Source organism: Zeus faber (genome assembly GCF_960531495.2).
Source record: "Zeus faber genome assembly, chromosome: 9".
In the NCBI taxonomy this organism is placed as follows: Eukaryota; Metazoa; Chordata; class Actinopteri; order Zeiformes; family Zeidae; genus Zeus; species Zeus faber.
The window spans coordinates 20,371,283-20,385,818 of NC_137197.1; the positions used below are offsets into that span (position 1 = coordinate 20,371,283).

General features: G+C 47.7%; 2 protein-coding genes across 2 annotated transcripts in view; both read left to right on the plus strand.

The window, feature by feature from the left end:
- ncam1b (neural cell adhesion molecule 1b) overlaps positions 1 to 3,370 on the plus strand; it is a gene marked incomplete at its 3' end in the record, with an annotated part of 106,346 nt that extends 102,976 nt beyond the window's left edge. The window contains exons 19-20 of the mRNA XM_080006688.1: positions 1,337 to 1,453; positions 2,242 to 3,370. Coding sequence (XP_079862814.1) covers positions 1,337 to 1,453; positions 2,242 to 3,370 — 1,246 coding nt within the window. The remainder of the gene's footprint in view (positions 1 to 1,336; positions 1,454 to 2,241) is intronic.
- Positions 3,371 to 10,635: 7,265 nt separating this feature from the next.
- Positions 10,636 to 14,536, plus strand: part of zbtb16b (zinc finger and BTB domain containing 16b) — a gene marked incomplete at its 3' end in the record, with an annotated part of 38,234 nt that continues 34,333 nt past the window's right edge. The window contains exon 1 of the mRNA XM_080007086.1: positions 10,636 to 11,801. Coding sequence (XP_079863212.1) covers positions 10,639 to 11,801 — 1,163 coding nt within the window. The 5' untranslated portion in view covers positions 10,636 to 10,638. The remainder of the gene's footprint in view (positions 11,802 to 14,536) is intronic.

The window sequence follows — 14,536 nt, forward strand, 5'->3', positions numbered from 1 at the left end:
TTAGGTTTTTAGGTAGTTTGATTGTTTTGTAGTTAGGTTTTTAGGTAGTTTGATTGTTTCGTAGTTGGGTTGTCAGGTAGTGAGCTTGTTTCGTAGTTAGGTAGTTCGATTGTTTTGTAGTTAGGTACTTAGATTGTTTTCATAGTTAGGTTGTTCGGTAGTTAGATTGTTTCGTAGTTAGGTAATTAGGTAGTTAGATTGTTTTGTAGTTAGGTAATTAGGTAGTTAGATTGTTTTGTAGTTAGGTAATTAGGTAGTTAGATTGTTTCGTAGTTAGGTAATTAGGTAGTTAGATTGTTTTGTAGTTAGGTAATTAGGTAGTTAGATTGTTTTGTAGTTAGGTAATTAGGTAGTTAGATTGTTTCGTAGTTAGGTAATTAGGTAGTTAGATTGTTTTGTAGTTAGGTAATTAGGTAGTTAGATTGTTTTGTAGTTAGGTAATTGGGTAGTTAGATTGTTTTGTAGTTAGGTAATTGGGTAGTTAGATTGTTTTGTAGTTAGGTAATTAGGTAGTTAGATTGTTTTGTAGTTAGGTAATTAGGTAGTTAGATTGTTTTGTAGTTAGGTAATTGGGTAGTTAGATTGTTTTGTAGTTAGGTAATTGGGTAGTTAGATTGTTTTGTAGTTAGGTAATTAGGTAGTTAGATTGTTTTGTAGTTAGGTAATTAGGTAGTTAGATTGTTTTGTAGTTAGGTAATTGGGTAGTTAGATTGTTTTGTAGTTAGGTAATTGGGTAGTTAGATTGTTTTGTAGTTAGGTAATTAGGTAGTTAGATTGTTTTGTAGTTAGGTAATTGGGTAGTTAGATTGTTTTGTAGTTAGGTAATTGGGTAGTTAGATTGTTTTGTAGTTAGGTTTTAGGTAATTAGATTGTTTCATAGTTGGGTTGTTAGGTAGTGAGACTGTTTCGTAGTTGGGTTGTTAGGTTGTGAGACTGTTTCGTAGTTGGGTTGTTAGGTTGTTTGATAGTTTGGTAGCTGGGTAGTCAGATTGTTTTGTAGTTAGGTACTTAGATTGTTTTCGTAGTTAGGTTGTTTGATAGTTAAGTAGTTTGGAAGTTAGATTGTTTCGTAGTTAGGTAGTTACTAGTTAGTTTGGAAGTTTTGTCGTTAAAGGTACAGTATGGTAGTTTTGTAGTTAAAGGTACGGTACGGTAGTTTTGTAGTTAGCGCTCGGCCCGTTGGAAGATAAATACATAGGGTTGTTTACTCACTGTGTAAAAGGCCAGTGTGGAGAGTGTGACAGCGCTCCTTTAGAGACGCTGATCTCATTTATACAGTCACTGTCCAAACTAACCTGTCAGCCTTTATTCCATGGCACATGCCGTCTCGCCACAGAAAGGACGAATCGAAAGAGGCCATAGTGGAGGTGAGGACGGAGGACGAGTGCACAGCCAATCACAACGCCGCAGGGCCGACGGAACCCAACGAGACCACGCCCCTCACTGAGCCCGAGTGAGTACGGCCTCCACCGCGGCTTCTTCACTTTTCATTTCTCTTTGCCGTCGCTCATGCACTCCACTTTTGAAGAATCATCCTCCTATTAATCTATCGGAACGTTATTAAAACCTTCTGCATTCTGCTGTAATAACGAGTGAACAGGCTCTGAGCTGTGTTGTCAGATGAACGTTTTTCGTAGCAGATCATACGTCGTTGATTCTTGAGGTGGAGTCCACTGAATGCATTTCTGTTGATTTCTGTCGGGGAAATGACTTCATTTTCCTTGAGAGGAATTAATTTGTTTCTCCTCGCGCTTCCGGAGATGTTTTTGTTTTTTCGTCATTGTGGTATACGAGGTTGAAGCAATACCAGTTGAAGACACGGAAAGTCTTGTTTTTGTCTCCTCCAGTTTTGGACAACTTTAGTTAAAATGTCCCAGCGAGCTGCATCCGTCACAGCGATGTAGAGCGGCCACGAAGTCACTGGTACTGATCAACCCATCAAGTGGTTCCACGTGGTGCTGTGGCTTTCTGTGGAAAGACTAGACTAAGCAGCTCCGTTTCCATGTGGTTGCGTGTATGGGCTTTATTGTTTAACGTCCCACTCACAGCATGAAACCCCGCCCTTTTTTCATTTGAGTTCCTTAGTCCTGATTTCGGTTGCTCCGTCTGTGTTTTTCTTCTGTTTTTTCGTTGTGACTCTATGAGCCCGACTAAACCCTCTGCATGTCTCTGGCCACCGCCCTGTGTCACGGTCACCCTGGTGTCTAGTCTGTGTGTCTCTGCTCTCTCCCGCTCTCTCAGGCTGGCGGCCTACACCGCTGCTCTGGCCCTGGACAACCTCTCCTCCGTAGCCACCAACTCTGACACGGCCACCGCCACCTTTGACCCCGCTCTGGACAGCCCCAGTAGCGAGACCACCACCCTCACGTGTAGCCTGTCCACCCCGGCCAATGACCCCTCGCCCACGCCGGCGCCGGCCCCCACCCCGGAGTCCAACGTCGCCCCGCCCGCCCCGCTCATTTCCACCTCCGCCGTCACAGCCAAAATGGCCCCGTTGATAGAGCAAAAGGCGAGCAACGCCCCCAAACCGGAGGAGAATGTGACCACGTTGGCGACGACGACTCCGCCCTGCACCCCTGAACGACCAAAGTCCGCCACGCCAATCCCGCCCAAGCGTAGGAACTCCCCCAAACTGGCCGCGCTGAACATGAAAGGCAGCCTGCCCGTGTCGGCGCTGACTACGTCCTCCTCTCCATCCTCCTCCACGTCGGCCTCTCCCACTCAAGAGGGTAGAAAACGCGCCCCCCGGCCGCCCGGCCTTCACGCCTCCACCCAGCCGGCCCCGGAACCCCTAGACGCCGAGACACCTCACCTTAAAACCGCCTCCGCTCGCCCAGCGACCAGTGCCGCCGCCAAACCAGACGCTGCCCTAGAAAGTAGCCTCACTCCCTTTGAAGACGACAAACTTTCTGAGCAGGCCTCCACCAAAGACGAGCCCAACCCCGCCAAGGATCCCGCTGCAGCCGTCCACGATGCTCCCAAAGGCCCGGACGCCGAAGAACCCCCTCGCCCGCTACTTCCAGGCATCCTTGCTCCCATCCCTTCTTCGGCTCCGCCCGCCTCCTCCCTAGCTGGTCTCGAACCGCCCGTCTCCAACGACCTCCCGCCAGTGTCCACCACCTACGACCTCCTGACCTCCGGCCAGAGCGGACCCGGACCCGAGGTCCCAGGATCCAAAGCCGCCCAGTTAGATTTAGAGTTGCCCAACGGGCTGGAGGGTCCCGCCGCGGCCCCCGTAGACCTCATTAGTCTGGACAGCCCTCCCGCCGCCTTCCTCTCCAACAGAGGCGGAGCAGGCCTCCCCACGCCGGCTTCAGAGACTCGGGCTAAGGCGGCTCATCCGGCCCACGACGAGTATGGCGCCCTCTAGAGGTTTATCTCTGTCCGTGTTTGAACGTGTGTGTGTGTGTGTGTTTGTGTGTGTGTGTGTGTGTGTGTGTGTGTGTGTGTGTAACTCGTACGCCCATCCATTGACCACCGCATCTTGCCATTGACCACATTGTCACGTGAGATTTTGTCGCGATATTTCGAGGCATCAGGCCTTAGACCTTAGGGTTCTATTCATCGCTTTGTGTGGACAGATCTTTACCGTCTGGGTTTGCCCCGTCACCTTTTAAGCAACTTTAGCCGAGCGAGACATTTTACTTTATCTCATTTTACTTCCGCCCAGGCCGTAGCTCAAAGGGCGCGAGACTCCTAATAAATCCCGGCTAACGCTACAGCCTTGGTGGGAGAGATGAAAGGCGGGCGCGGCTGGCGGTTCCCAGGCCGGATCTGCCGGATCTGCCGGCCCCCGGCGAGGCCTCCCTCCGACTGGAGCGCCAGGGCTCTTCTGTGGCCCTTGCATAGTCTCTTTGATTAGCAGAAAATGGATGTTTTTGAATTTTTTATTTCTCAGTGCTGCTATTAAAATATAAAAAAACGCTCCCTAATGATATGGGAGGAACGCCGTCGGAATGCAACTCCTCAATTCGACTCGACGTCTGAGGTAGATCATAAGTAGAGGATGATGTCGGACACAGACACAGGTTTTGTTGACCTCTCTCTCTCTCTCGCTCTCTCTCTCTCTCGCGCTCTCTCTCTCTCTCTATCTCCGCTTCCTAACTTTGTTCCTCTTTTTTTTTTTCCCCCCCTCCCCTCTCTATTTCAGGAAGGTCATTTCCAGCGAGAAAGGCAAAGCCCTGGCGGGGTTGACGGAGATGTCGACAGAACACAACAACGTGGCGCAGAAAAGCATCGGCGACGGCAAAGCATGATGGGAGAGCGGAGGAACCCACCCCCCCACCCCCCCCCACCCCCCCACAACCCCACAACCCATCCCCCAAAATGAAGAGTTTTGAGTTTTTTTCCCAGTGCCCTTACAGTAAAACTGCATTCGCATTACAACGGTAGAATCGCTCGAGTCTGGTTCCATCTTATCTTTTGATTTGGGGGGAAAAAAACTAAGCAACAAAAAACAACATGTTTGTTGTCTTTATCTTTCGAAAAAAAATAAATCACCAGAGAATAACTTTATTTTTTTATTTTATTTTATTTAAGTCCGTTCAGGTGGATTTTAAGTAGAGACTCACTGATAACGATCCAATCTATGAGGCTCGATTATACTTTTTATTGTGCTTAAGAAAAGGTTTTAAGTGCCGTTGCGCGCACACACACGCACGCACACACACGCGCATTCCATTATTCTGGAAATATTGAAAAGAAATTTGAACTATATATGAATTTATTTTTTATCGTTTCCATGTTGAAGTGTGCAGCTGTTTGGCTTTTTCTATCTCGAATAATGATTTGAGGGCTAGTCTCCAAGTAGCTTGTTCTGCATGTCTGACCCTGCTGGTGTTTGTACTGTTTTCATTTGTTTTTTTGGGGGTGTTTTTGTTTGTTTGTTTGTTTTTTGCTAAATGTTTCACTGTCTGTTACGAGGTTGTTCTTCTATCTTGCGCAGATATGCTGCTGTGGATCAAACACATGCCCAAGTTCATTGGCTTAATTATGACTCAGCTATCAGCTCTGACCACACACACACACACACACACACACACACACACACACACACACACACACACACACAAATGTGAATCCACAGTGTAACACAGTGTCACTTTCATCTGAAGATCTAGTCCAGAAGTCTCAAACTCAATTTACCTGGGGGCCACGTTGAATATCAAGGGAAAATACAGCTGTCCTGCGCTTTTATTTTACTTTTATTTTTTTTAAATTGGTGAACTGCCGAAATAATACGTCTGTTATGAATATACACATAACCATAAAAACATGTTGCATACAATTGCATGGATTAATAAAAATAATAATAATAATAATAATAATTGTAAGTTATATGGAGCAGATAATAATTATTTATAATTCATATATTATATGAACATGTCACGGGCGGATGTGGCCCCCGGGCCTTTGGTTTGAGACCCCTTTGAGGACCCCTGGGGGTCTCCACTTCCAGCTTCTGTCTCATAGTTATTTTTGAGTGGTCGACTCTTTATTCTGTCTAGTACCCGCCTTACCTCAGTGATAAGTTAAATACATTATATATAGATATATATATAGCATAAATATATATATATAGTATATATAATGTATGTGTAATGTATGTGTAACATTTGTTATACATATTAAATCCAAAATGACCAAACCGAAGAACTGCTTTAATGAAGTTCTCCTTTTTTAACATCAACGGTGATAACCATCCTTTCCTCTTCCCACAAAACAGATGATCAAATGTCTGGCTTTTCCAAATTTCTGTCACGCTTTCAACGGAAGAAAGGGTTTGTTTCTTTTGAAGGAAATTGGGGATGGGGGGTGGGGGGGGGGGCAGCATTTTTGTACTATTTAAAAACTTCCAGACGTTTCTTAAACTTCCCTTTTTCCATCCCTGCCTGCAAGCTTGTGCACTGTGACTGTGTATCGGTAGGTCGTCTTGTCATGGAGTTCTATAATAATCTGCATAGCTTTGTCGTGACAGAGTTGGAGCCTATTCTCTTTTCTTTGCTTTTTTATTTTTTTTCTTTTCTTTGTAGGTTCAGTGTATCTCTAAAAAGAAAAAGTGTAAAATATGGACTAATGTAGTCATTATAACACGTGTAGTGTATGAAACTGTTTGTCTTTCGGTCACAGCACTATCTATTTGCCAGCTATTGTGGATGGAATAAGATGTTTTGAGTCTTGGCATGAATTCAGTCAGTACTTAACATGTTACTAAAAAGGGAGATCGACGTGTCCCACTTTGTTTTGGGGCAAATACCTATAATAGATCTCATCCATTTCATGAGTGTTACCTTTGGGCCTATTTTTTTTTTTTATATTTTATTTTTTTTGGTACAATTCCACAGTATTTATCCCCCCCCCCACTTTTTTTTATTTTTATTTTTATTTTTCTAGTGTTGTGTAATGTGGATTATTTTCCGTTTTATTTCAAAAAAAAAAAAAATTCCGGTTTTCTTTGCGTCCTCGGTATTTTTTGTGTCTCTTTCTTGTACTGAAGGACTCAGCGCCAACGATGCTGGTCCGGTCTCAGAGGCGCCGCAGACAGGGGGCAGGAGGGTCGAGCGAACTGGAAAGACTCTGCTCGTGTGGTGCAGGGGCTGGTGTTGATGATCCCCATTGAAATTGGGGATGGTTGGTGTTGTACTGATGGAGGGGGAACAGGAGCTCCACCTGACCAGGAGCTCCACCTGACCAGGAGCTCCACCTGACCAGGAGCGCTTTTTTTTTTTTTTCATCCTCCTCCGCTGTTTCCAGAGACCACCCTGTTCCCTTCATCCCTGGAGCCTCTCTCTCTCTCTCTCTCTCTCTCTCTCTCTCTCTCTCTCTCTCTCTCTCTCCATAACTCTCTCTCTCTCTCTCTCTCCTTCCTCCTCTCTCTCTCCCTCTGTCTCCTCTCTCTACACCCTCTCGTCCCCCTCTCTCCCTCGCCCCATCTCTCTCTCTACCCCCTCTCGCAATCTCTCGCTCCCCCATCTCTCTCTCTCTATTCCCTCTCTCTCCCATTCTCACTCTCTCTACCACCCTCCCTCCCTCTCTCTCCCTCTCTCTCCCTCTCTCTCCTCATCTCTCTCTCTGTTTCTCTCCCTCCCTCTACCCCCCTCCCTCCCTCTCTCGCTCTCTCTCTCCCCCTCTCTCTCTCTGTTTCTCTCCCTCCCTCCCTCTCTCTCTCTCTGTTTTCGCCCTCTTTCTCTCTGTTTCTCTCCCTCCCTCCCTCTCTCTCGCTCTCTCTCTGTTTTCTCCCTCTCCCTCTCTATCCCCCCTCTCTCTCTCTCGCTCTCTCTCTGTTTTCTCCCTCTCTCTCTCTATCCCCCCTCTCTCTCTCTCGTGCTCTCTCTGTTTTCTCCCTCTCTCTCTCTGTTTCTCTCTCTGTTTTCTCCCCCTCTCTCTCTCTCTGTTTCTCTCCCTCCCTCCCTCCCTCTCTCTCTCTCTCTCTCTCTCTACCCCCCCTCTCTCTCTCTGTTTCTCTCTCTCTCTCTACCCCCCCTCTCTCTCTGTTTTCTCCCTCTCTCTCTCTCTCTCTCTCTCTCTCTGTTTCTCTCCTTCCCTCCCTCCCTCTCTCTCTCTCTCTCTCTCTACCCCCCCCTCTCTCTCTGTTTCTCTCTCTCTGTTTTCTCCCTCTCTCTCTCTCTCTCTCTCTACCCCCCCTCTCTCTCTGTTTTCTCCCTCTCTCTCTCTCTGTTTCTCTCTCTCTCTCTCTCTGTTTCTCCCACCCCCCCCCCTCCCCCTCAGTTTCTGTTGTGTCCGACTCAGAACCTTGAATCAGCTGTGTACCACCTGAGTGCTGACCCTTCTAAAAGAGAATAAAACATGTTTTCTGACTCTGACATTTTGTTTTTCGTCACTTGACTCCGGTGCGGGCGCGCGTGGCGTGGGAGCCGCAGTAAGGGCGCACCGCCGCCAGGTGGAGGCAGATCCCCGTGCGCTGCCGCTGTTTGTGCCACGTCATGGAGTCGCTCTGGACCCTAATTGACGGGACCTGGGGGGGGGGGGGGGGGGGGCTGTTGTAAAACCTCTCTGGATTGGTTAGAAATCCTGCTCCGTCACAAACACCTGGAAATACACACGTTTGTCTGTGGGGGGTCACATTGGACCTGACGGGGCTGAGCTGCTCCGTCTCAACGATGTTGTCTGGCCTCACTGAAGGCCGCAGATGGGTCAGGGTTAATAACCAAAGGAATTGGATATTCTGAATCGAAACAGATGGATGCATCGGTCGATTGATTCATCCGAGCGATGGATGGAGGATGGGTGGATAGAGTAGATAGATGATAAGAGCCATAGAAAGATGGATGGATGGATGATCGATAGAGCCATAGATGATAGATGGGTGGACAGCCAGCTGAATGGATAGATGGATAGATACAGTACATGGATGGATGGATGATATAGTAGATTAATGGATAGATGGATAGATACAGTACATGGATGGATGGATGATATAGTAGATTAATGGATAGATGGATAGATACAGTACATGGATGGATGGATGATATAGTAGATTAATGGATAGATGGATGGATGATATAGTTGATTAATGGATAGATGGATGGATGATATAGTTGATTAATGGATAGATGGATGATACAGTAGGTGGATGGACGGATGGATGGATGGATACAGTAGGTGGATGGATACAGTAGGTGGATGGATATAGTAGATTAATGGATAGATGGATGATACAGTAGATGGATGGATACAGTAGATAGACAGATGAATGGATGATGGATAGATGGATGATAGATGGATGGATCATACGTTGTACCCGTAGGGTTGAGGTGTTACAACAGCTTACATCTAAATAAATGGGCAATTATAATAATAATAATAATAATAATAATAATAAAGTAAAACAATTAAATATTAGGAACATTTGGACCATATGCAATTAACAACCAACAAATACATATACGTGCATTCTGTATATAGTGGCCTATTATAGACACCCCACCACCCCCCTTTATTTCTTAATTCCCCTCAATTATCTGATCTAATGGACATTGATTTAATTCTATTAGCGCACGGATCAATGGAGTCTATGGGATGCCCGGTAGATGTCTCTGTTCGCAGCTGTAACAGAGACACGCCGGAGCGGCGTCCGGGGCCGTGACGTCACCGGGCGCCGATGATGCGCTCACTCCGAGCGGAGAGCGCTGGGAAGCGGCTCGAGATGAGCCAGAGCCGCGATGCTGCCCGGGTGACAGCAGCAAGACCGCAGGAGGGACACGGAGGTAGGAAGCGGGGGTCACAAGCGGCCCCGGGGAAAAAAAAAAAAACCCACCGTCACGTCTGCGTTAACTTTTCAAAACCGAGGAGAGCGGCGGGTGCTCTCAGCCGGGACTGTTTAGTGTTAGTCATTCCATTCAAAAAACCAAAAGGAAAAAAAATGTCCCAGAAGTTTGGAGTCTCTCTCTGAAACTTGACCCTGTGATTATTATTGCTGTTGCCGTTGTTGCGATCACTCTGGAGGGTGTGACTGCGTGGCCACCGTGACTTGGGATGGAGGTCGGGGCTGGGGATCCGCACCTGATGCTCTGCGCCCCGGGTGAAGCGCGTCAGCATCACCCGCGCGGCTGACGCTCCCAGAAGATCCACCTTTTATTCGAAGGGACGGGAGAGGATTGGGGGGGGGGGGGGGGGGGGTCGTGGTCGTGTTAGTTCCGCGGACAGGGTCGAGCGAACCTCGAAAGGCGTCACGGCTCCTGTTTCGTCACAGCCTACACAGTGCGTGGTTTATTTCGCCCGAATTCCACTTTGGCTTGAACTTATTGCGCGTCTCTGTCGCGCTCCCTCGCTGCCCGCAGCTCGTTTCCCAACACGTGACGTGTCAGAGTCAATATCTCCCCGAATCCTGTGAGTGTAGGTCTTAACAACCTGTTGAGCCGATGGACTATGTGACCCAAAGGATGCTATATTATTTTTATTATCATTATTTTTATTATTATTATTATTATTATTAGGGTAAGTAGTATTATTATTATTATATTTTGTCATTATTATTGTTATTATTATTATCATTTTAATAAATGTTGCTCTTGCATTTTCATCCGGCTCCAGATTTATCATCCACAAATAAGACCTTATTAGTATCATTCACTCTGTTTATCAACTCTTAAGGAGTGTGTATGCATGTGTGTTAATGGTGTCTTATTTTGTCTATTCAAGACACCAATCACACGCGCGCATGCATTAGACAATAAACTCTATTGTCTAATGTGAATGAATGTGTTGAGACCTCAGGCATGTGTCCAATCTTGCGCGTCCAATACAGTTGGATCTTATCTTATCTTATCCAATGTAAATAAAAATGCATGATCAGTGCGCATTTTTTATGATATATGATATGTAAAGACCCCTTTTAATAGTAATTTTAAAATATAAGTCATTTCTGAATTTGTTTTTAATGTAATGATTTTGGTTTTATGTAGTGTGTTTAATAGAAATCCATTGGATTCAGATGCATATTTGAGAATGTGCATGTGATTAATTTGTGCATTGAACCTGCGTTGTGAGTAGAACCACCACTAACCCCCCCCCCCCCCCCTTGTGACTCCCCCAGACGTCAAACCAAGCGTAGGCCGGCAGAGTCACACCTCATGCGTGGGATAACCGGGGGTCCGAGTGGATACGGGTCTGACAAACATGGGCGTGCTCCAGCTCCACAACCCCACCCACCCCAGCACGCTGCTGCAGCGGGCCAACCAGATGCGTCTGGCCGGCACGCTCTGTGATGTCATCATCACCGTGGACGGCCAAGAGTTCCCGGCACACCGCACCGTCCTGGCCTGCACCAGCAAGATGTTCGAGATCCTGTTCCACCGCAGCAGCCTGCGCTACGCCCTCGACTTCCTGTCCCCCAAGACCTTCCAGCAGATCCTGGAGTACGCCTACACCGCGTCGCTGCAGGCCACGGCCGAGGACCTGGACGACCTGCTGTACGCCGCCGAGATCCTGGAGATCGAGTACCTGGAGGAGCAGTGCCTGAAGGTGCTGGAGACCATCCAGTCGGAGGGTAGCGAGGAGGCGGCGGGGAACAATGCGCCCGGAGACCAGGGCGACCACGGCCGAGCCAGACACTGGAGGCACATGCTGATGTCCAAGAAGCATTCCATACAGGATGGAAGCAACTTCCCCATGCCCACCGCCCTCCACCACCTCGCGCTCTACCACATCCCTGACGGAGACCCTGATGGGGACCCGCTATCCGGCCCTGGGATGAACAAAGACATCCAGATGGAGCGCATCAGTCCCCGACAGTCCCAACAGAACAGTCCTCGGGTGGCCCAGGTCCCGTTCCTGGACCCCACCAGGAGCATTAAGACGGAGAGCATGCAGGTGGACAACGCCATCGGCTGCGAGGGCCGGTCCTCCGGCCGAGGCGAGGGGAGCTGCATGTCAGAGCAGCCCCGGGACGAGGGTCCGGGGACCCCACTCCGAGGCAGCGTGATCACCAGCGCTCGGGAGTTGCATTCGGGCCAGGAGGACGGGGGACAAATGGGGAATTCTCTCGACGGCTTCCCTGGGATGGCCGAGAAACACTTGGCTTCCCTGTACTCGGTGGCACCCAACCACGCGGGCGACGGGGCGATGCCCGTATCCGTCTCCGTGGCGCCGAACCTGGGCGTGCCGCTGGACCCCAGGGCCTACGGCGGCCTCCTGCACCAGGGCTTGCTGCACAGGGAGCTCCTGAGCCGGCTGGGCCAGTTCGCAGCGGGCATGAGGCGCGAGGGCCAGGCCCAGAGCCAGCTCTGCTGTGGGGAGTGTGGGCTTCAGCTTCACAGCAGGCAGGCGCTGGAGCAGCACAGGTAGGGTACCACCCGACCAGGTCACCGTGCGGTTAATACAGTCCAGTTGCTCAATCAAGCCATCGCTGAGGAAAAAAAAAAAGGAATCCAAGCTCTATGATGGGTGGTGTGTTGTAGAGATGTTGCGGGTCGGACTCCTCAGAAAGTAGAAAATAAAGGCACAGCGCCTGGATGCCAGCGATGCTATTAGTTCCCTCCAAAGCGGCATTGTGATGGACGTGTGAAACAAAGCACGGCTACCTTGCACTCAACCGGCAGAGCAAAGAGTATTATGTGTTCACACACTCAGTCATGAAGGTCGGAAAGGAATAACAGAAATGCCTCTTTTCAGTTTTGCAGAGTACGTCAGCCTTGACGGTGAAACTGTAGAATGAGCAACAGGTGTTAAATTGTTCTCAGATCCCCCCGCAATGAATTGTACTTAACAGTGAGATTGAAGGATTTGCTCTTTGTTCCTCAGCATCCCGTCACCAAGAGGGGTTGTTTTTTTTGTTGTTCTCTTTTTTTTTTCTCTTCCTCCCACTCCCCTACTACTATTTGAGATGTTGTATCAAATACCCATTTGACATGCATGACTTAGCGTTAGCACAGAGCGTTCCTCAGAGGGGGATCTTAGCTGTTGCTGTACGTTCGGGGCCGGCCAACAAACTGCTCTGACTCATTGTGTCCTACTTAATTGGGGGATCAAGTTAAACGGCGTGGCGCTTTATTTTGACACTGCTTACAAAACACCTCAGCGTTCCCCTCCTCCTGAACGGGGACTGAAACGCGGCCTCGGTTTTAGACTTTTTTAAGGCGCCGCATAAAAATGTGGCGCCGCGTTCGCCGGCGCAAGTTTCACACCGAAAATGAGGACTATCGCTGTTGATGAAAGGTTTGACTCTTGTCTGAGATTCGGTTCCTGGTTAAAAAAAAAAAAAAAAAAGAGCCAGTGGATTTTCCGACTCTGTTTATTTGATTCGGCTGGCGTCACTCGACGCACGGCGAGCGAGAGTCGGAAGAGTCGGTTCGGCTCCGAGTTGTCAATGGAATTCTCACAAGAATCACTGGATTCTGGCAAAAATGCAAAGCGTAAATCGGCCACATTCAATATGAATTGCGCGAATGAGCGTTGTGCATTGACCTTTTTTTGTCTCAGACTTTTTAATTTCGTTTTTAGTGGTTACTTTCAGTTTGTGAGTCCAAAAAAAACAAAATCGCTCATCCACTGTTACCCCGGAGTGACTTCCGACGCCTGAGTCATTTCAAAGATTTCCTCGCTAGGAACGAATCGTTCGTGAGTCGTGCATCACTAAGTACGAGTAGACCATTAAAACATGCGCACGTCATGCATGTTTGCGACGTTTTTAGCAGTGGACGGGACGGCGGTGTTGCTGTGGGATTATTTTGTTGTAAGAAAGTGCGCCGTGGCAGAACGAGGTTGGGGGGGAAACACTTCGTAATATAATGTAGAAGCTGCCAATCCGAGCGGTGGATGATGGAGTCTGGGAGCGCCGACCTCTGGCCTTTCCCTTCCCGAGCAACTGGCCTGACATTTGAGGCCTGTGCCACTCACTCAGCCACTCACCCAGTCGCTCACGGTCGTAGCCACGGTGTCCAATAAAACCGAAACCGAGCGTCCTGACTCCTGTGGGATATTTGGAGAAGCTTATTGCTCATTCATGGAGACGGGCAGATGTCCGGGAGGGGTGGGGGGGATGGAGGAGGGTCCGCCGGAACCAAGGTGCTGCGGGTCTCTATCCAGGTCAGCAAGCTTGCTCCTCACTCAGCGGCGTGACATTTGGCTGCTTCAGAAGACGTCGTGTCGCTGGAAACAACAGGAAAAGGTGGTCGAAGAAAAGTATCTGAGGTGGAGCTTTTAGGTCGGATGTGGGATGGTGAGGCTCGGCGACAGTCAGCCAGTTGGGTGAATCTTAGTGCGGTGTTTATAAGCGGTCCAGCCCCGGAGGGACCGGAGCCCTATCGCTGTTGTTGATGAAGAACTGACATAATCAGTCGATGGATGTCATGGATCCGCCCCACTCACAGACAAGATGAGCAAAATGTGTATTCGGGGCTGTTCCGACATGCCACGTCCAAGTTTGATCCAGATCGGTCCGTTATTGCTAAATAATTTTGTATTTTTCTTTTTTTTCTGTCAAGTACAGATATAGTCGGGATTGGACTTTAACTAAAGGAATATAAGATACAAACTCTTATCCATACCAAGTTACAGAGCAAAAGGTATTATGTTATTACTATTTACCTTTATTATGTTTGAAAAACAACAAGTTAAAGTATTACCAGAAGACAATTGGATTAAACAATGCGCAGCGTATTGAACGTCATAAATATATATACGCTTCTGAGGAAAACTGACACGTACCAGAGTAAGGTCTACAAAATAAAAACCCAATAGCATCAATGTTAGAATTTATAGACATTCCAGAGATATCAATGTCTTCAATCTTCCTGAATTATAGTTACCAGTAACAATTACAATAATTAAATAATACAAAGAACCAGTATCTATTGTGTATGTGTTTTTAAACATTTTTAGTAGTTTTTAATAGTTTTTGGTGTACCCACTACACACAATTTATGTCATTATATATCTCCTGCAATTGAAGTCAGTTAAACCACTTACCTTAGTTTATTTATTAATAGGTTTATAAAATACTTTATTGTTGTGGGGGCAGTTTTCTGTTGATTTACAAAGTGCCATAAAATAATTCTGCTCGCCAAAATCTTTTAAT